This window comes from Moschus berezovskii, chromosome 17, assembly GCF_049115385.1.
Source record: "Moschus berezovskii isolate FMDL1 chromosome 17, NW_MosBer_1.0, whole genome shotgun sequence".
Classification (NCBI taxonomy): Eukaryota; Metazoa; Chordata; class Mammalia; order Artiodactyla; family Moschidae; genus Moschus; species Moschus berezovskii.
The window spans coordinates 5,348,979-5,368,787 of NC_142476.1; the positions used below are offsets into that span (position 1 = coordinate 5,348,979).

The following is a 19,809-nucleotide window of genomic DNA, read 5'->3' on the forward strand; positions in this document are numbered from 1 at the left end:
CCCCACGACCGTTGACGTCTCCAGGTCTCAGCTGGGGGCTCTGCGCCCCATCTGCCCCTGCCCTGGGGAGCCTGGCTCGGCCTGGCACTTGTGTGCGTCTGTCCCCCTCGGAGGCTGAGCGGCACAGCCTGGCCTGTGTCACGGGCCGCACAGCCCCTCCATTATGCAGGAGGGGACCCGCGGGGAGAGAGCGAGCAGGCCGGCGGGGGTGGGCCGGGCACTTATTAATAAACAAGAGCATTGTGTGGCGTCCCATTCACAGCCTTCCCAGGGGACATGGTGGGCTTGCGATGACAGAGCCCTGTTTGTGCCAGGAGGGCCGGGGAGGTGGCACGTGGGAGGTGGCAAGGAGCAGGGAAGCCGCGAGCTATTTTGACTCCACCGAGGGCCGGGCTGCTGTGTTTGCTCTGCGGCAGGCGGCCAAGGGGAAGGCCTCGCGTGGAAATCGCTCAGGCCTGCGTCTGCCCCCCGACTGGCCTAAAGCCCGCCTTGCTTTCCGTCCCACCTGTCCCCACAGAGGGAGACTCAGCAGACTCGGTGACCCGCCGCCTCCCCAGGACGGAGCTGGGATGCTTGCCTCTGCCTTGTCCCTTGGCCTCCTGTCCCCGCCCGATGCCTCCTTCCAGGTGAGTCCTGCTTCGGCCTGTGTGGGACCCTGCATAATTCCCTGACACTGCTAGAGCTGTGCTTGTGTGCAAGGTCTGCAAAAACCTCCCACGCAGAGATGGGCCTGTCGGGTGTTAGAATCAGGAGCGTGAAGCAGGCGGGCTAGAAGGGAGAGTCGCGGTTGCGATGGATGAGCTGAAACGCAGGAGGGAGGCAGGCGGGGCGAGGGTGGCAGGGGCGCTTTGGGCTGAGGAATAGGGCTGTAGGGGCAGGGCGATGCTGAAGCTCGTTTCAGCCCAGGGAGGACTCGATGCTGTGGACCTCACTGCAGGGCTCTCTGCGTTAACTCTGTGACCTGGCCCTCCCCTCTGTTTCCTGTCTTTCCTGGCCTCTCTCTTTCTCTTCTCCAGCTCCTTTCTCTGGGTTCCACCAGCCCGGGTGAGCCCCTTGCCTTCCAGACCTGCCAGGAAGGCTCAGTGTTGGCATCTCTGGGTCTCAGGTGAGAAGGCAGAATCTGCTGGTTGCAGAGAAGTGAGAACAGGCCGTTTCCCTCTCGGCTGGCTTCCAGGGATGAGAGCAGGTCCTAGTTCAGGGGAGTCCCGGTTGCCTGTCTCTCAGTGCTGAACCAGAACAAGCAGGGAGTCAGATGCCTGGGCCAGCTGGCTCTCCCAGGAACTGATGGTGCCTCCCTTTCAGCTTTGGAAGTGAGTCTGGCCAGGAGCTAACTTGAATTAGGAAACCCTTCCATCATAAGACAGCTCTGAGAGATGCATGCTGATCTGGTTGTGAGTTGGGAGGGAAAAGGAAGGCGCTCCTTCACCTGGGTGCACAGAGCAGACAGGGCAGGCTCTGAGCCCTGCACATCCCTGGTGTCGCCTGCCCAGGCCCCAGCCTCAGCGCAACGGGTGATGAGCAGGCTCTGCAGAGAACGCTGCCCTCCCGGGCTCTCCGCTGCTGCCGGCACTGGGCATTCGCCTCCCTCCCTCCCCACAGTCTGAGGAAGCAGTGACTATTTTCAGAAGCATCTGAGTGCTCTTGGGAGTACTGTTTCTGTGATTTGTCTGCTGGGCTGGGTGCGCGTCTGCTTAGTGTGTGAACATTGGAGAAACAGCTGGACGGGGGGTGTGGGAGTGTGTGCACGTGGTGAGTCCAGTGGGGGTTGGCCACGCAGAGGAGGGACCCAGCGTCCTCCACCAAGCTTTTGGGGTTTCCTTCTGGCTCTGTCTGTGACTGTCAGTTGCTCTGGGAGGTTCCTGAAAGGTCTAGGAGCAGAGACAGGCGCCTTCCTCAGGAGGGTGGTGTGCTGAGTCACTGTGGGCACACCACCTTCAGAGGCTTCCTTGCACATGGGGTTCCAGGAGGAACCGGCCAGGTGGCCTTCCCCGGTGATGGGGACACCATCAATAGCCATAACTGTGGCGAACGTTCGTGGAGAGCTTGCCCTGGGACCCACACTGCTGGAGCCTTGACGTCTGTCATCTCCTGGAACTGTCCCAGTAACTGTGCCGCTCTGTGCCGGGCTCGAGGAGGGAAGCGCGCCCATTGTCACCCTGTCTGCCCCGCTCCAGAGCCCGCTCCCTCCAGCCCGAGTGCCAGTAGACGCGAACAGTGCGTGTGGTCTCGGCAGCCACGAGGACCGAGTTCAGATGCGAGGATACTTCCTGATGGTGACAGGGGACTGGGCGGGATGTTCTTCCTTAGAGATCGTTGAGAAGTACCCAGCTCTTCAGAAGGGGGCGGGGGCCTTCCTGCAGGCTGGACTCCGGGTTCACGACCACTCGAGGGATTTTCTTTCTTGGGGTCTTGGCAGCTTTGTTTCCTGGACCCCTGACCATCCCTGAAAGATGCTGGACCATGTGTCAGTAACACGGGGTGCCAACAGCCAGCGGCTTCTGGGCGCACCAGGGGCTCACCCGGGATCTGGGATGTGGAAAGCTGGGGAGACTGGACCGTTCGTGAGGCCCCAGGAGAAAGGCTGAGAGAAGGGAGCTATTCCTGGGAACTCGAGTGCTTGAGGGTTAGTGGCCTTCCAGGCAGATGTGCCTTGCTCCCACAGCAAGCAGCGCTCGGCGTTGCCAGGGCCTATGGCCCTGGGCCTCCGCACTCAGGATGCAGGCATCTGTGGTGGATGCATGCTCAGCGAGAGCTGCTGGGAGCTCTCCAAGCGGACACTGTGCAGGCGCGAGAGCCAGGGGCCCCTCGGTGAGATCTGTGAGCTGTTGGGGAAGGGCTGGGGGCTCCTTGTGTCAACTGCTCAAGCCGTTTCTGCCCCCATCACCCTGCCGGGACTGTGGAGCAGCCTCAGAAGGATGCGGAGTCTGTCCTCCCGCGATGGGCTCTGTGAGCCCAGATGCAGCATCCTGGAGGCAGTGTGGCAGGGCAGTCAGACACGTGGGTGGTGGGGCCAGACTGGAGTCCGGTCCCAGCTCCACCTCTGCTGGGTGGCCTCCTGGCCTCCTCAGCTCTTGATATTAATAGCAGGTGCCTCTTGGTTTTTGTGAAGGTGAATGAATGAACCAGGAAACCATTAAGCACAGGGGGAAGGAGCCGGGGCGCCTCTGTCGAGGGCTGCACTGGTCTGTCCTGCATGGGGGCTGTCTGTCCGCGTGCTGGTGCTGCGCCCCCGTCGCTCGTTCAGGCTCAGTGGACCCTGGCTGCCTCCTGCGCCCCCTTGAGCTCTGGAGCCAGCACCAGGCTGGACACTCAAGGTGCAGGGCTCCTGCTCTCTGGGCTGCCTTTGGGCCCATTCGCTTCAGATTTCTGGAGGTGAGAGTCCTCTTGTAGTTTACCAGATTTCCAACTCCATGGGTCTGCTGCACGGCTCACCTGTTGCCAGCACTTTGGAGGCCTGGGAATCCAACCGCGGCTTCATTCCATCCGCTTTCTGCCCTGTGACAGGCTCTCCAGGGCCCCGCCTCCAGTTCTCGCCCGCTGTCCTGCAGCCGCCCCTTCCCTCATCTTTCTGACTCTGGTCCTGGTTGCCTCTGCCCAGATCCTGCCCTTGCTGCGCCAGTGCCCTTCTCCCTTCTCACCTCCATCTCGTCCCTGCTCTGAACCTCACCCGGGTCGCCCTTCTCGGGGATTCTGGCGCAGCGTGCCACGCCTGCTGCACCCACCTGTGGACACTGAAAAGCACTTCCCGGCCCGTGCACTCTCTTTCTGGTGGGAGACTGAAAGGCGGCACCTGCGAGTGTCAGCCTGCATTTATCGTCGCTTCTGAAAGGGAGAGGCAACTGTCCACTTTGCTCTGGACTGAGCAGGGTCAGGATGAGGGAGATGGGGGGAGGAAGGAGGTGGATGCCCTCTGCCCAGGCATTTGACATCCATCCTCATTCGGTCCCATCAGTAATCTGAGGAGGCAGATACTACAATGCCCATTTCACTGACGGGGAAACAGAAAGGTTCAGTGACTTACCTAAGGTCACACAGTAATTAAGCGAGCAAGTCAGACTTTGAGTGTGCGTCTGTTTATTTCTCCTGGAATCATGCAGCTTCTAGAAGAAGGTGGGTCAAATAGGGGATAAGAGGGTTAACAGAGGATGAGATGCTAGGACGGCATCATCAGTTCAGTGGACATGAGTTTGAGCAGCTCCGGGAGATACTGAAGGACAGGGAAGCCTGGCTTGCTGCGGTCCATGGGTCGCAAAGAATCAGACACAACTGAGAGGCTGAACAACAGATGCATCAGAATTTTTATCACCTGGGAGCTGGATTTTTGACCCTGAGCAAATCCAAGCGTCCTGTTCACGTCCCTTCTTTGCAACTCTTCATCTATTCGCCATGGACCTCCCTGAAGGCAAGATGGGAGACCCCAGCGTCCCATGGCTCTGTCAGCCTCTGGTTAGACCAGGCGTGGGGGGCACCGCTGATGTCAGCTTCCCCCACGTGCCTGAGAGTAGATGATATTTTGCCAGAAGAAGGGAAAGGAAAACATCTGGAAGTGCCTGAATGATACAGCATTAGGCAGTTGAAGTGCTTTCCTCTCTAAGAACAGGCTGGGAAGGCACATTCCGCCAAGTTCGTGCAGACTGTCCGGGAGCCTTGAGTGCTGGGCACCTGTTCAGTCTTGGGGGTCACTGCTCCTGTCGCCATCTCGGGGCTCTCTTTGAGCTTTCTTAGTCCCCAAGCCCTCAGCTCCCCTGCTGGCGGCTTTTGTAGGGGAAGGTATAAGTGGCAGGGGAGCGGTCCTGAGCAGACACCAAGAGCCAGTGACAGGGGCAAGCCACCCGGTCCCCCTCCTCAAATCCCCAACCAAGGCAGGACGTTACTAGCTAGCTCTGAGGGGGCGTTTGGAGCTCGGCCTGCGCGGTCTGATGGGGCCCTTGTCTGCCCGACTCTGAAACCCTGGGGTTAGAGGGAGGAGGCAGAAGCAGGAGGGGTCTGTGGGTCTCTTAGACTCAGCACAGAACAGCCTGGCCTACACGTCATTTGGGATGTATTGTCTTCCTCTTGAGCCCTTTAAGTTTGCCTCCTAAATTACTACCAAAGCGTGTGACTTTATTACCCGTGCCCTTTTTTTTTAAACTTTAAAAATAAACTGTATTGAGGTATACTTTTCATTCAACAAAGTGTACTTGTTTTAAAGGTATAGTCAGACGAGTTTTGATAGATGTGTTACGCCCATGTAACCACCACTGCAATCAGGATAAAGGTTATTTCATCTCCCCTAAAACTGCGCTCATCCCACTGCAGTGAGTTTCCGCTCAGGCGCCGGCCCAGGCCGCCTCCCAGGGCGCTCTGTCGCTGAGACTGTCTCTGCCGCTCTGGAGATGTGTGTGTACAGCTGGCCTCTCTGCGCCGCTTCTGGGGTCTGATGAGACTGGCGGGGAGAGAGTCTCTGCGCCTCTGCGCCCTTCCCCGGCCTCCCGCCTGTGCTGCCGTCTGCTGCTCAGCCCGTCCCCAGGCACAGGAGGACACCTGTGCTCACCCTGGCTCTCGTGTGGCAGAGCCATCCCAGGTGGCTCCTGCCAGAGGACACATCGCTAACGATTTGCTGCAGTTTACCTGACCTTTCTGGGATCCAGTTCACCTGTGCCTCAAGCGGGCCTATTTGGGGATATATTGAGGTTGCTTTCAGCCTTTGGGAAAAAGGGATACAAGCTGAAACCAACATGCTGTCAATATGCACTTTTTCCTCTTTTTATCATCATCACCATTATTGTTTAATTGTGGTTAAACATATACAACATGAAACTTGCCATTTTAAGCATTTTTAAATGTTCTGTTCAGGGGCGTGAAGTCCATTCACTTTGTGTGCAGTCACCATCTCCATAACCTTCCGCCCTGCCTGACCGGAACCCTGTACCCGTTAGACACTAACTCCCCATGGCCCCCCTGCTCTGGCAACCACCATGCTACTTCCTGTCTCCAGGAATCTGGCTACTCCAGTAGCCTCCTGTTAGGGAATCAGTGTTTGTGTATCTGGTTTATTTCATTTAGCATAATGTCTCCCAGGGTCGCCCATGTTGTAACAAGTATCAGAATTCCGTTCCTTTAAAAAACTGAACGTTATTTCATTGTATAAATAGAGTACATTTTGTTTATCCATCTGTCAGTGGCTATCTGGGTTGTTTCTACGTTTTGGCTATTGTGGATAATGCTAATGTTGTGAACATTTGTGTACAAATATCGGTCTGGTCTTCATGGTATTTAAATGCTCAGCAAACCCTTCTAGCATCTCCTCTTGCTTAAACCTCCTGCTGCCCGAGGCCTGGGAGAGGAATGCCCTTCTCCTTCTTAGCCTGCCGCCCTATCCCTTCTGGCTTAGTGCCTGTGACAAGTGATGCTCTTCATACTCTTCAGTCTTGGATGGGTATTGGGAGCTCAGGTTTCCCAGGTAGTAGAGTTGAGTTCCTTTCTTTAGAAGCATTCTTTTGTGTTTTAGTTACTAACGTGTCTTAGTTACTATTGGCCACCAGCTAACTTCTGGAGTTTGATTCCGTAAGCTTCTTAATATAAGAATACAATAGAGAAGCTTTGTTTCATTAAGGGAAGAAAATAAACTAGATATTATCCAGCATCTACCATGTGCTAGGTACCTTTCAAGGTGCTTTCACAGTACTGGAAGCTTTGCTTCCTTTGCCTTACTGGGTAGCCCTGTGACGTAGGGACAAAGCCTAAGTTTTAAGGGTAAGGAAACGGAGGAGAGGCTCAGAGGGCTTGGGATACTTGCCCAAGCTCAGAGGCCAACACTGTTTCTATATACCACCTAAATACCATACTGATCTTTCAAATGCCAGAGATATTTTCCGGATCATTTCTTTTACAATGTAAATCCAGGCCTGGTATTCCGCCTGTGATTTGGAAAGAGTAACCCTTTGGCCTTCTTTGCCCTACTGCTGCTGCTAGGTTGCTTCAGTCGTGTCCAACTCTGTGCGACCCCATAGACGGCAGCCCACCAATCTCCCCCGTCCCTGGGATTATCCAGGCAAGAATACTGGAGTGGGTTGCCATTTCCTTCTCCCTAGTTCTGTAAAAGAAGGAGTTATTAATCACGGTTTTGTTTATTTTTCAAAATATACAAGAGTAGAGAGAATAGTATCATGGATCCCCATGTCTCCATCACCCAGCTTCAACAAGTATAGACACTTGGTCAGTCTTGTTTCATTGACCAGGTTCTTCTTTTTGATCTGTGGCGTCCTACCATGTGGAGTGGTAGCAGTTGGCGTTTTCTGGAAGAAGGGAAGGGGAGTTGGCAGATCTGGGCACCATGAAGTTAAATCTCTTCCCAGCTGGAAGACTGTTAATTGCCATCAGTTGGAATTCCCTCTGATGGTTCATTATTCAGCTGGTTCCTGAACAGCATCCAGGAGGCAGGGGGAGGGGACCCATCTTTTGAGAGGCCTGGTGAGTCCTGGCGAGGTGGTGTGCAGAGACTTCCCGCTCTTAATGTGTTTTCCTCCTTCTGCTTGATTTTACTGGAATTTTTCTGAGTAGGAGAGGTTATGTGAGGATAACCATCCCCTTAGGGGGACAGCCAAGGCAATCTAATATGGAGTGGGAACCAATAGGAAATAAGTTTATGGCCTCTTCAACTAGATTTATTTAACAGACATTTTAATTTTTTTTTTAATTTCCACCATGTGCCAGACACTGAGCTACATGCTGGGAATCCAACTATGTAGTGTTGATATCTGCTCTGGAAAAATTTGTGGTTCACAAAAATAGCAGCTATTATTAGCAACTAATATAACCGCTAATAATAACAACTAACATATGTATGTGCTAGACACTTGACATACATTGTCTGATTATACCCCCCAAAGCAATCTGCAAGATGGGTACAGTTTGTTTTATAGACAGGGAAACTGGGGTCACCGTGTCCCACCGCTGGCAGAGGTGTGGAGCAGTGTGTGTTCTTGCTGTCCTGTCTGAGCAGAACGGGTGTCGGGAAGGGAGACCGCAGGTGACGGAGGCTGGAGGGGACCAGGGGCCATCTCTGGGGCTGCAGGAATGGGCTCACATAAGTGCCACCAGATGTGCTTTCTCAAAGGATTGGGGCAGCCAAACGGTACATTTTTTCTCTCAACTTTACAGAGGATTGTGGGATTCCCTGTATTTCAAAGCCAGGGCAGTTCTTTGGGAGGAGGGGAAGAGTGAAGACTGGAATTTAAGACTGCTTTTTAGAGGCTGCAGAAAGCGATAGAGAAAAGACAACAGGCTAGGTTTGTTCTGTTTTTGTTTTAACAGGAAAAAAAAAGGTTTGCCGTCTTTAAAGGGAGACGAGTTGGGGAATGAGAGAAGTGGTTTTTAGTATGAGGAAGGGGCAGTTTCTGCTCCGGTTGACATAGTCCAGCTATCAGATGGCTGGGATTCTTGTGGGGTGTGGCCCCCTGTCCACAGGAGCTGGTGGTGACATCACTGTCTTTCTGGGATGAAGGTGGCTTCGTGTGCCCAGTTTCTTTTGCATGGAAGCCTGCTTTCTGAGTTTGAATATATTTTCTAGGGTCGGATCAGCTAGTGTCTCTGTAGAAAGGGGCGCCGAGTTATTTAAATATTTAACAAGAACACCTGTGACTGTCTTTTGCATTCACCCCAGGAAGCCCCTCAGCCCTACTCATGTTTAACCTGCAACCTATGGTGTAAGATAAATGTAGAAGCCTCTGCCTGCCTGACCGAAAAGGAATATGAGACATTGAAATGAGAGTCCCAGGCTGGGATTCCTTTTCAGGAAAGCATTTGTTATTATTGTTTTAATTTTTTCTATTTTAATTTTTAATTCATCTATAAAGAAGATGTGTTTTTGATTTTGCCATGAGATCAGGTGATGTGCCATCTGGCTCAGAGGCAGGGGGGCGGGACATCTCAGGTTCCTACCAGCTGTGTGATTTGTTTTTCCTAGTTGTCCCTACTCCCAGCTCCCAGGTAAACATAGAAGCAAGATTTTATGCAGGATCAGCTTCAAGTAGAATCCGGGAGAATCCTACCTTTGAATCAGTGTATCGTCTCCATGTACTCCTTGCTGACAGAGATGGGAAACAGATGAAAGTGTGTGAGGATACCTCTGTCAGGAATGGAGCGCTTCCCAAACCAGCAAGAGAAAAGCCTGTCTCCACTCAGAATAAACAGCAAGAGTGATGCTGCCTGCCCTCCCTTCAGGGATGGCAACTCACAAATGCCAGTTGCTATGGATATGGGCTCCCCTGGGGCCGCAGTGGCGGTGGAGGCCTCAAGGCTGTTGCAGCGATGCAGGGCTCGGGGTGGTGTGCTCCCCATGACGGCGCCTCAGCATGGGCAGGGGCCAGCCTTGCCTGCGCTGCCACCTGGGTTCGCCTGAGGGGCTCCTGTGGCCAATCCTGGAGGGGCGGGTGGGTCAGCTGGGGTCGGCCACACTGTGTGGAGCCTCTGCGCCTTTGGTGGCAGGTGGGGATTCAGGATTGGGCCCTGAGGGGAGACATCAGAAGGAAGGGGAAGCATGGTCTGTGCCATCAGGGAGCTCTGGTATGAGAGGCTCAGTCTGATGGGGACAACCAGCTGCACAGGAAGAGCCAAGGTGGGGGCAGAGACGGAAGGAGACAGCCTCACCTCCTGCTCAGAGCCCTGAAGCGGCCTCCCTTCCGGCTCGCCGTGCAGTCGGACTCCCCAGAATGGTGTCCACAGCGCGGCACGGCGCCACACTCCTTCCTCCCCCAGGCTGCCACCATCCCGGGCTCCTCTTCAGGATTCCAGCTGGCTCCTGCCTTGGGGCCCTTCCCTGCTGTGCGCCGGCCTAGAGCTGTTCCCCCATCACCGCCTCTGCCTTCATTCAGGCTCTGCTTTGGTATCCTTTCCTGACCACCCCGTGTCAAATCGGGACTTTCTTTCTTCCTCCACCCTTCACTTACCCCCTTTCCCTGCCTCGGTTTTCTTCGCAGCACTTGTATACTTACTCACTCACTGTGTGATTGCCTGCCTCCCCTTCTGGAAGGTCCGCTCCTCCAGTGCTGGGACAATGTCTTATTCATCCCGGAATCCCATTGCTAAAAGCATCGCCTGGCACATGTGAAACACTCAATAAATATTGGATGGCTAAGTGACAAACTGTGTAGCTCAGAGCATTGCATTTGATCATGTGAGTTTCTGTGAGAATGTTTACAATATGCTTTTGTATTACTCTAACAGTTGTAAAGAGAAGACTTCTCTAAGTCAAGGAGAAAGACAAATACCATGTGATATTGCTTATATATGGACTCTAAACTATGATACAAATGAATTTATCTACAAAGCAGACGTACAGATAGAGGGAACAGGTTTGTGGTTGCCGCGGGGGTGGGTAGGGGAGCAATGCGTTGGAGTTTGAGGTTAGCAGATCCAAACTATTAGGTAGAGGATGAGCAAACAAAGGGTCCTACTGTGTGACACAGGGAACTGTATTCACTATCCTGGGATAAACCATGATGGAAAGAAATGTGAAAAAGAATGTATATATGTGTGTGTGTGTAACTGAATCACTTGCTGTGACAGCAGAAGTTAACACTGTAAATCTACTATACTTCAATAAAATAAAATTTTTAACGTTTAAAAAGAGAAAAATTCTCTTGTGCAGTTCTAAGTTGCAATTAAGAGATAGTGTTTATAAAATTAGATCTTGGTTTTTTAAGACAGTACCTCTTACACTGGGATATACAGACCCCCTGGGGGGATGGGCAGTTCTTAGATATGTCTGTGAGAGTTTGGGCATTGTTTTTTCTTTGGGAGATGCTGTATATTAGTCAGTTTTGGGAAATCCATGTAAATCATGCACAAAATGGCTCATGAGGTAGAGTACATTGGAGGTGGACTCTGGAGGACTTTCTGGAAAATAGATCTTAATCAGTAATTATAAGAAAAGGACAGGTCTTCATACAGGACAGAAGAGCTTTGGGTGACTCACTTTGAGGGCCTGGTTTGTAATACTGAGAAGCCACAGTGGGCACACTCTCACGGGCCACGGGGAGCAAGTGTGCCTGGCCGAAATGGAGTCTGAACTTGGGTAGAGCACGGCGAAGCAGTGACGTTGAGGGTCCTTCCTGCTCTGAAAGCCTGGGTGGGAGTGACAGCTGTGCAGTGAGCAGTGACCCATAAACTCTGTTTTCTGGCCCCTTCCTCATCACTCACGTCTTACTGGAGTCATGTTGGCATGATGCCCTCCGTGGCCTGTGCAGCTGGGGCATGGAGAATGTGCGAGAGTCAGCTGGCAGGTGGAAGATGGCCCGCCCTGGGGAAGGCGGCCCCCAGCTCAGCAACTTGCAGTCCTTTGTTTAACTGGGAGTCAGCCAGGCCAGAGGTCAGCCTTTCCCTTGGAAGAACGTCAGAGCTGGCCTGAGGTTGAGGGGGGGCGAGGTCAGGTTCCCAGGGAGCAGGCCAGGGTGTGACCCCACCCCCTGCATCAGCCCTCCACTGTCTGCAGCCTGGCTGCAGGTGGCATGTGGTTGGCAAGTCTGGTCACAGGCCACAGACCTGAGGGGCTGGAAGGCCGTTTGCAAGCCTTGCAGCGGTGCCCTTGCTGTAGGGATGAGGTGCTTGGGGCCCAGAGAGTTACAGAAGAGCCGGGACGGCTGGCCCACACCCAGCTCTGTGCTCTTTGTCCTGTCTCCTGTTTATGACAGCAGCCCAGGTGGGTGATGAAATGTGGGCAACAGTGCGTCAGTGCCTCGGTTTTCAGCCCTGTGTCCCGCCCAAAGCACTGAGGTTTGCTTTGGAAAGTTAGAATAAATGGATCCTGCTCTCTGCTGGAGTGACAGTTATTCTCCTCGGACACCGGGCTGTGATGTGGCTTCCTGCCCTGTCAGGCTCCAGGCAGGACGTGTCAGGGTGTCAGCCCTGTGCATACAGTGGCCTCTGGATGGGAAAGGCCGTTGGCCTGTGGAAGGTATCTTTGCCCTGCAATGCCCTCCCTTCTCTATCCACAGTTTTCTGTCTGCCTCCTGCTGCTTCTTCCAGGGTTAGTCATCTTGGTGTGTGTGTGCTTAGTTGCTTAGTCCTGTCCAACCTTTTGGACCGTAACCCACCAGGCTCCTCTGTCCATGGGATTTTTCAGGCAAGAATACTGGAGTGGGTTGCCATCTCTTCCTCTAGGGGATCTTCCCCACCCAGGGATCAAACGCGAGTCTCCTGTGTCTCCTGCATTGCAGGCAGATTCTTTACCCGCTGAGCCATCAGGGAAGTCCAGTCATCTTGAAAGTGGTTCCTAAAACCACCACGTGGGCGGTGAAGTCCCTTCTTCCTAAGCCCTTAGCCTAGAAGGGGAGAGTGTGGAGATTAGGAAAGGATCAGGTAGAGCCTTAGGGGCTGAAATGCCTGAAGCAGAAGATAAAGTCAGGAGTATTCTAACACCTTAATTTGGGGTCTTGAGAAATGAGTCATATCAAAGTGCTGAGAGCCCTGCTTTTGGAGTCCAGGAGACATAGATTTGTACCCCAGCCTCTCCCCTTGACCTTGAATAGGCTACTTAAGTTTTTTGAGTCTTGGTTTTCATATCTGAAAAGTGAATTTCATGGCCCCTGGCACCTTGCAGTGTGTGGGGATTCACTGAGATAATGCGAGCACTTATCCAGGAACCCAGCACCTCGGGGCACAGGTGATAAGGTAACTTAGCATCGCCATCAGCACCACTTGATGGTCCTGTACCTGTGGCACCCAGTGCCATGCTGGACACTGAAACATACAGAGAATCACATGTCAGCCACTGAGGACGTAAGCTGGCTGGAAAGAGAAATACACATACGACAAAGGACAGGGCACAGTGTATCTAAAATGAGATTTGGGCCATAAGGGTGTTAGGGAGAGACCCACAGAGGGAAGAAGCCTTTTGAGTGTTGAAGCCCCGCGTTCCGGGAAACAAACTCACTCAGAAGGACAGTGCAGATAGTGCAGTGCAGTTTATTACACCAGCGGGCCCAAGGCAGAGTCTCCTCTTAGCCAAGGACCCCGACCAATGTTTGTGAAAATCTTTTATACCTTATGTGTACGTCGAACCCACCACCCCAATTTCTTTGAGACTTACATAAGCAAAGGAAGGGTAAATGCAATCACAACAACCCCATCATTCATGTGTTAGGTGTTCAAACAGTTAACAGTCAATAAGCCTGTGATAGACACGGAAAGAATTTATGACCTGTCCGGAGGCAGGGGTGATTAGAGTATGTTTTCTCTTAGGTGATGCGTAACCTAGATGTGCTCTTCAAGATTCCCCTGTCTAGAGGGGGTCTTATTCTTCTATTGTAGTTTCCATGGGCACTAAGCACAGAGTTCAGAGTCCACTGGGGAGGTGGCCGAGCATGATCAGCATGAACAGGCCCAAGATGGAGTCCAGGCCCTATGAATTCCCTCTTCATGAGGAGTTAAGGGTGGGATTAGGAAAAAACTTTATATATATTCAAAATAATACTCTACTTTTACTATCTCCCTTCCCCTGCAAGTGAACACTTTATAATAACACGCGTGGAGCAAGGAGGAAGCCCTCTGGCCGAGGGGCTGGGTAGAAGGTCCAAGTGGCCAGAGCCCTCTAGCCTCACCCTCACCGTGGTCTCCCAGGGGCTTGTCCTTGGGCGCCTCCTTCCCGAAGAGCAGAAGGTCTGCGTGGCTAGATAGAGGAGGAATCTTCCACCCTGTTCGCTCTCACTGGACTCTGTGGGATGCTAGAAATATTTTCCAACCCACCGAAGGAGAAAGAATCGACCAGGGCGGGTGCCAAAATATTCAGTAATTTCGAAAGAGTCTTTTGTCTGCTGAAGAAGGCGAATGGGCTGGAGCCTCCTCTTCTGATCTGACATCACAGCCTGGGGGTTGGGCCTCCTGCTCTGGCCCAGCCCCCACTCCCGGGCTCCAGGGTCTCAGCCTGTTCAGGGTTTACTTTAGGGAAGCGCAGTTCTGGTTCTACCTGTTAGTCCCGTCACCCTCAGCAAATTCATCACCCCTCTGGCCTTAGTGGCTTCACCTCTGAGATGCTGGTGGTGGTTCCGCTCGCTTTGAAGGGGGTTGGGGAGGAGGGGGTGAGCTTTCACTCCACCTCCAGCTCTGATGCCCGAGTGTTGCCCCTTTCCAGAAGGCACTCTGAGATGCCAGGCCCACGTCTGTCGTTGTTTAGAATGCGGGAGAGCTGTGCTTTGGGTCTGCCTTTGAGCCTGCAGCACAGGCACCTTCACGCTCCTCAGGGATGGGCGCTCTTCTTCCTCTCAGAGGGGATCTGATTGGGGGAGTAGCTTAATCAGGAAAATAAGTATAAGATCAAGCTGTGCAAACAAATGAAGCTGATTTCATCCAACTTCTAACTGATTCAGAAATGGATTCCACATAAAATTTCAAAAATGTTTTGTGCAAAGACTCATCCTTAGAAAACGGGTGGTAGGTTCTTATTATTTTAAAGACAGGACTCATGTGGGCATATTAATTCTGATTTTTTTAATGGAGTTTGCTGTTTACATTTATATCTCATGTTTTAAAAAGTGATCCTGTTCATTTCCTAATGCATTTGTTTTATGTGGGTGGATACTTGTGCTTTTTATTTTATTAAAAATGAGGCTTACTGAGTTCATTATCAATTATAAAAACATAAAATGTTTTATGTCAGTGGTTCTCAAACCTTTTAGCTTGTTCAAACCCAAGTGGCTGGGCTCACACAGAGCCTCTTATTCAGTAGGTTTGGGGTGGGGCTCAGTAATTTGCATTTTAATACTCCCAGGGGATGCTGTTGCTCCTGGTCCCTATCTTGAGACGCCTCCTGAGCTAACTGAAAGGGGCTTTGGTCAGCAAATCCAACCCCATTATTTTACATGTTGGTTAACTGAAGTATAGGAAGAAGTGACTGCTTTACCAAGTGTTGTATAATTAGCTTAGTAACAAAGCTGGATCTGAAACCCAGGCGTTCAATATGCCCAGTCTAATGCTTTGCAAATTATTATTTCTTGGTTGGAGGCCAGTTAACATGAGTGTTAGTTTTTAAGATTTTGTAAGACCTTCCTGGTTTCAAATAATCTGGCCTGTTATCCTCTTTAGTACAACTGGGCCTTATTTCACCACAGGAATAACTTGTGTTTAATTTGCTTTTTAAAAACTTGTGTTAAAATACAAACAACACAAAATTTAAACTTTTGACCATTTTTAAGTGTGCTTAGTACACGGCGTTACGCTGCATCAGCTTTAGCATCAGTCCTTCCAATGAACACCCAGGACTGATCTCCTTTAGAATGGACTGGTTGGATCTCCTTGCAGTCCAAGGGACTCTCAAGAGTCTTCTCCAGCACCACGCTTCGGTGATCAGCTTTCTTCACAGTCCAACTCTCACATCCATACATGACCACTGGAAAAACCATAGCCTTGATTAGATGGACCTTTGTTGGCAAAGTAATGTCTCTGCTTTTTAATATGCTATCTAGTTGGGTCATTACCTTCCTTCCAAGGAGTAAGCGTCTTTTAATTTCATGGCTGCAATCAGCATCTGCAGTGATTTTGGAGGCCAAAAAAATAAAGTCTGACACTGCTTCCACTGTTTCTCCATCTCTTTCCCATGAAGTGATGGGACCAGATGCCATGATCTTTGTTTTCTGAATGTTGAGCTTCAAGCCAACCTTTTCACTCTCCTCTTTCACTTTCATCAAGAGGCTTTTGAGTTCCTCTTCACTTAGGTATCTCATCTAAGTGTAATCATCTCAGTATTTGTCCTCGTGTGTCTGGCTTATTTCACTTATCACAGTGTCTTCGGGGTTCATCCATGTTGAAGCATGTGTCAGAATGTGGATCCTTTCTCAGGCTGGATAACATTCCCTTGTATGTGTCCACCATATTTTATTCATCCATTCATCCGTTGATAGACACTTGGGTTGCTTCTGCCTCTTGGTTATTATGAACAGTGCTGCTTTGAACATGGATGTGCAAATATCCCTTCAAGCCCCTGCTTTCAGTTCTTTGGGGTATATACCGAGAAGTGGAATTGCTGGATCACACTTTGAGGTACTTGATTTTCTTTCGATTCTGTGAGCTTGCGGCTAGAAATATGGATCTGCTATTAACAACTTCGGAGAAGGCAATGGCAAGCCACTCCAGTCCTCTTGCCTAGAAAATCCCATGGATGGAGGAGCCTGGTAGGCTGCAGTCCGTGGGGTCGCTAGGGGTCGGACACGACTGAGCGACTTTACTTTCACTTTTCCCTTTCACATATTGGAGAAGGAAATGGCAACCCACTCCAGTGTTCTTGCCTGGAGAATCCCAGGGACGGGGGAGCCTGGTGGGCTTCCGTCTATGGGGTCACACAGAGTCGGACACGACTGAAGTGACTTAGCAGCATTAACAACTTAGTGGGTGAACAGAGCGGGAACAGTCCCTGGCTCTTGCTCATCTGGTGCTCACGTTGGAAGGTGAACTGACTGCCCTGAGGCCTTGTGACAGAGAGACCCTGTTATTGTCAGTTTCCTGCCAGAGATTGCAAATGGTCTCCCACGTTTTCTCTCTTACTCCTTGACTCTGCTCTGACTTCACTACCACCAGCCTGCTTCTTTGTGGTGCAGCATTTATCTAATCGTTTGTATTCCTGTCCATCAAATCTTGCCAGCCCCAAGCACTTCCACTGTATTGCAGAATGAAGTCTGGAACCAGTGGATCCAACCCCATTACACTGCACCTTCAGTTTTCTAAATGGAATATGATTGTGATCAGGGAGGCAGCTTGCCAGGTGGTGGCATGGGAAGACCTTGCATGTAGTAGAGATTTAAAAAAATACTTGTGGAATTAATGAATGAGTGTGACAGGAGAGCTAGAATGCTCTCAGACAGAGTTCCAAAGCTGGGCATTTTGCAAGAAATAACCAGTTACTTGGATGGGTTTTTTGCCACCACCCAACTATTGTGCTACTCTGCAGTTAGTGAGGCCAATTGGGAAGTGTAGCGCTTTCTGCTTACAATTGGGTGTCAGCTTGAGGGTTGAAGAAGGTATCTTCCTTGGGATCCCCTTCTGTCTGGAGGGATCTAGAGCAGCTGTTTTTAGCAGCTTTTTGGGGGGCTGAAGGGGAAGAAACAACAGGCCCTACCTAGACTTGCCAGTTCACAGTCCCAATCCAGTGTGCAGAACCCAAACGTCTCTTTAGCTGACTCGGGAGGATGTTGTGAAACCTAACGAAAATCATTATATTTTTAAGTTTAAGGAAAGTTGAGACTATATAGCATTCTCTTTCTGGTTGACTTATAAAAGTCTTCTGTCGATAAAGTTAAACCAATAGCATCCAGGTGTAGGACTCCTGAAAGGTGAGTATCACCTTCACTTTCCCGCCTACCAGGATCAGGGAATCAAGCGGCCAGACTACTTAATTTTCTACAGGTTTGAATTTTAAAGCAGCAGGATGCCCATTATTGAGGTCATCAGAAATGACTCTTTTGGTCGAGTTCTAGTGCTCCATTATCCAGGTTAACTGAGGGGAACAGTGAAGCAGATGGGGTCGTTAATCCACAGAATCCCTGTGGGCCCAGAATAGCATCGTTTTTACCTACTTTGTTTCAGCAGACGATGCTGCCTTTCTGTATAGAGTTCCCTGGTTACAGTTCCCTTTACCTACTTTGCTCCATCTCTCCGCAGTGGTAAATGTCTTGGCAGGTCCCAGGGCATTTTCCCAGGGGCAGTAGTCCAGACATCCTCTAAATGTCTGTCATCTGTTTCCTTTCACTCATGTTAGAATGGAGGCTTGTAAGAGTTCCCAGATCCCAGGAACAATCGTGGAAGGTAAATGTCCTGGGGGGTAATTGGTGATCTCTCTGGCTGTTCAGGTCTTCAGAGTACACATTTGTAGAATCTATTAACATCAATGGCTTGCTCCTAATTGTAACCAGACCCTACCTTATCTAGCATCCTGCTGCAGCTTAAAAGGTAATTCCCCTCTGGTAACTGACTACCTTCTCCTGTCGCGCTGTAACAGTGATCACAGGAGACCAGCAGGTGGGCCTTCTCTGTCTCTGGGAGCTCCCTCGTGCGTCTGCTTAGGGTGCTGCACAGCACAGAGGCAGAGGTGGCTGACTCTCTGGGCGTTAGATCCATGGACGGGTTAGTGCTTTAAGTCCCCTGAGCTGCCTTCTTGATGACATCCGACTCTTCCTCCATCCGTTCATTCAGATAGTGTTTGCTTGTGCTGGGAGTGGCCTGGGGGCCAGAGCTGAGTGAGACCTGGTGTGTGCCTTCACAGGGCTTCCAGGATGCTTGGGAAAATCAGACTGCTCTGTGTGAGACTCTTGACAGACTGTAGAGCACCCAGCCCTAGCATCTCATAGGTAAGTCAAGGGAGCAGGTGAAACTCAAGCTCTTGTTCCTAAACTTGGCCTAAAATAGTATCAAAAGAAGGGGAGAAGTGAAGTGTTTTAAGCATCCTGAGTAAACGCACTTAAGAAAAACAGTGTCTGTGTCTTTGGAAAGTGAGGGGCTCTTTTCCGGGAGGGCTGGTGGAGGGGAAGGACGGTGCGCGCATGCCATCGTGTTTGCCCAGTGGCCCAGTGCTCTGGCTGCGGGCTGGGCCCTCTCGGGCAAGCAGAGTGGGGTGGCAGGGGGTCCTCAGCTGGGAGCCAAAGAAATGTTGATCTCCCTTGAAGCCCCTATACACGAGGTGTTTAACATCACATTTGAGAGTGGGATCTACCCCCTGGAAGAATCCTAGATGGCTTGGCCTCTGGCCCAGAGTCCCGAGAACACAACCTCAGGCAAAGGCTTGTGTGCTCCGCCTTTGTCAGCGAGAGCAGCCCCAGACGGAAGTGAAGCAGCAGGTGACTCGGAGAGAGGGGCGCCAATACGCGGGCGCGCTACTGCTCTGGCCTCTACTTAGGATCAAGCCCAGCCAGTGGTTCCATCTTTCAGGCTTCTAAGAGCTGATGCTCCTCAGTTAGGCAACAGAGGGTATCCCTTCTTCCAGGGGTCAGTAGCTCATCCCACTGGACCTCATTCCCTGGCATTTCTGGGCCACACTTGCCTGGCCTCCCCAAGTAGGCCCTGCCGTGTCTCAGCCCACAGGGTCAATAGGGAGCCCTTGGACTGGAACCAGGAGGTGCCAGAAGTGGGCATAAGTCTAGGCACAGCTGGGTGGTGCCCAGTGATGTGGGCAGTTCTGTACAGCTGGTCACTGAAGCAGTGTCTGGGGCTGGAGGGAAACGTTGAAGGCCCAGGCGACAGATGTGGCTTAGGGGGAGCCAGACCACACACTCACACACCGCAGTGGACAAGAGGCAAGATAAATTTGCTTTCAATAGTGGCAGGAATGTAGGGCATAGGGTAGGGCTGGGGGTGGTGCCAGGAAGGGTTGGTTTTCCTTTGCATGAAGATAAAGAGGAAAGATACCCAGGTAAGCGCAACAGCTTCCATTCAGTCCGCTGTGGACCAACCACTGGTCAAATGAACCTAGTCTACAAGGAAACCATTAACCTCTCCAGTCCTCCTCCATGGAGCCTGCACCTAACCCAGCCCAGATAAAAGAGTTCTGTGGACTCCTCAGTTAGTACTGAGTGCCAAGGATGTGCCTGGCATCTGTGTAAGCATGTGATACTTTAGCAAGCAATCAGTTCAGTTCAGTCACTCAGTCGTGTCCGACTCTCCGCGACCCCATGAATCACAGCACGCCAGGCCTCCCTGTCCATCACCAACTCCCGGAGTACACTCAAACTCATGTCCACAGAGTTGGTGATGCCATCCAGCCATCTCATTCTCCGTCGTCCCCTTCTCCTCCCGCCCCCAACCTTTCCCAGCATCAGAGTCTTTTCCAGTGAGTCAACTCGTCGCATG

General features: G+C 51.5%; 1 protein-coding gene across 2 annotated transcripts in view; it reads left to right on the plus strand.

Moving 5' to 3' along the window:
* The window catches only part of NFASC (neurofascin), a 211,221-nt gene that overhangs the window by 41,194 nt on the left and 150,218 nt on the right, over nucleotides 1–19,809 (plus strand). Inside the window, exon 2 of one of the 2 annotated variants that reach the window (XM_055420055.2) lies at nucleotides 518–626. The exons of the other annotated variant lie outside the window; for it this stretch is intronic. Within the exon in view, the coding sequence (XP_055276030.2) occupies nucleotides 613–626 (14 nt within the window). The 5' untranslated portion in view covers nucleotides 518–612. The remainder of the gene's footprint in view (nucleotides 1–517; nucleotides 627–19,809) is intronic. 2 annotated transcript variants of the gene reach the window in all.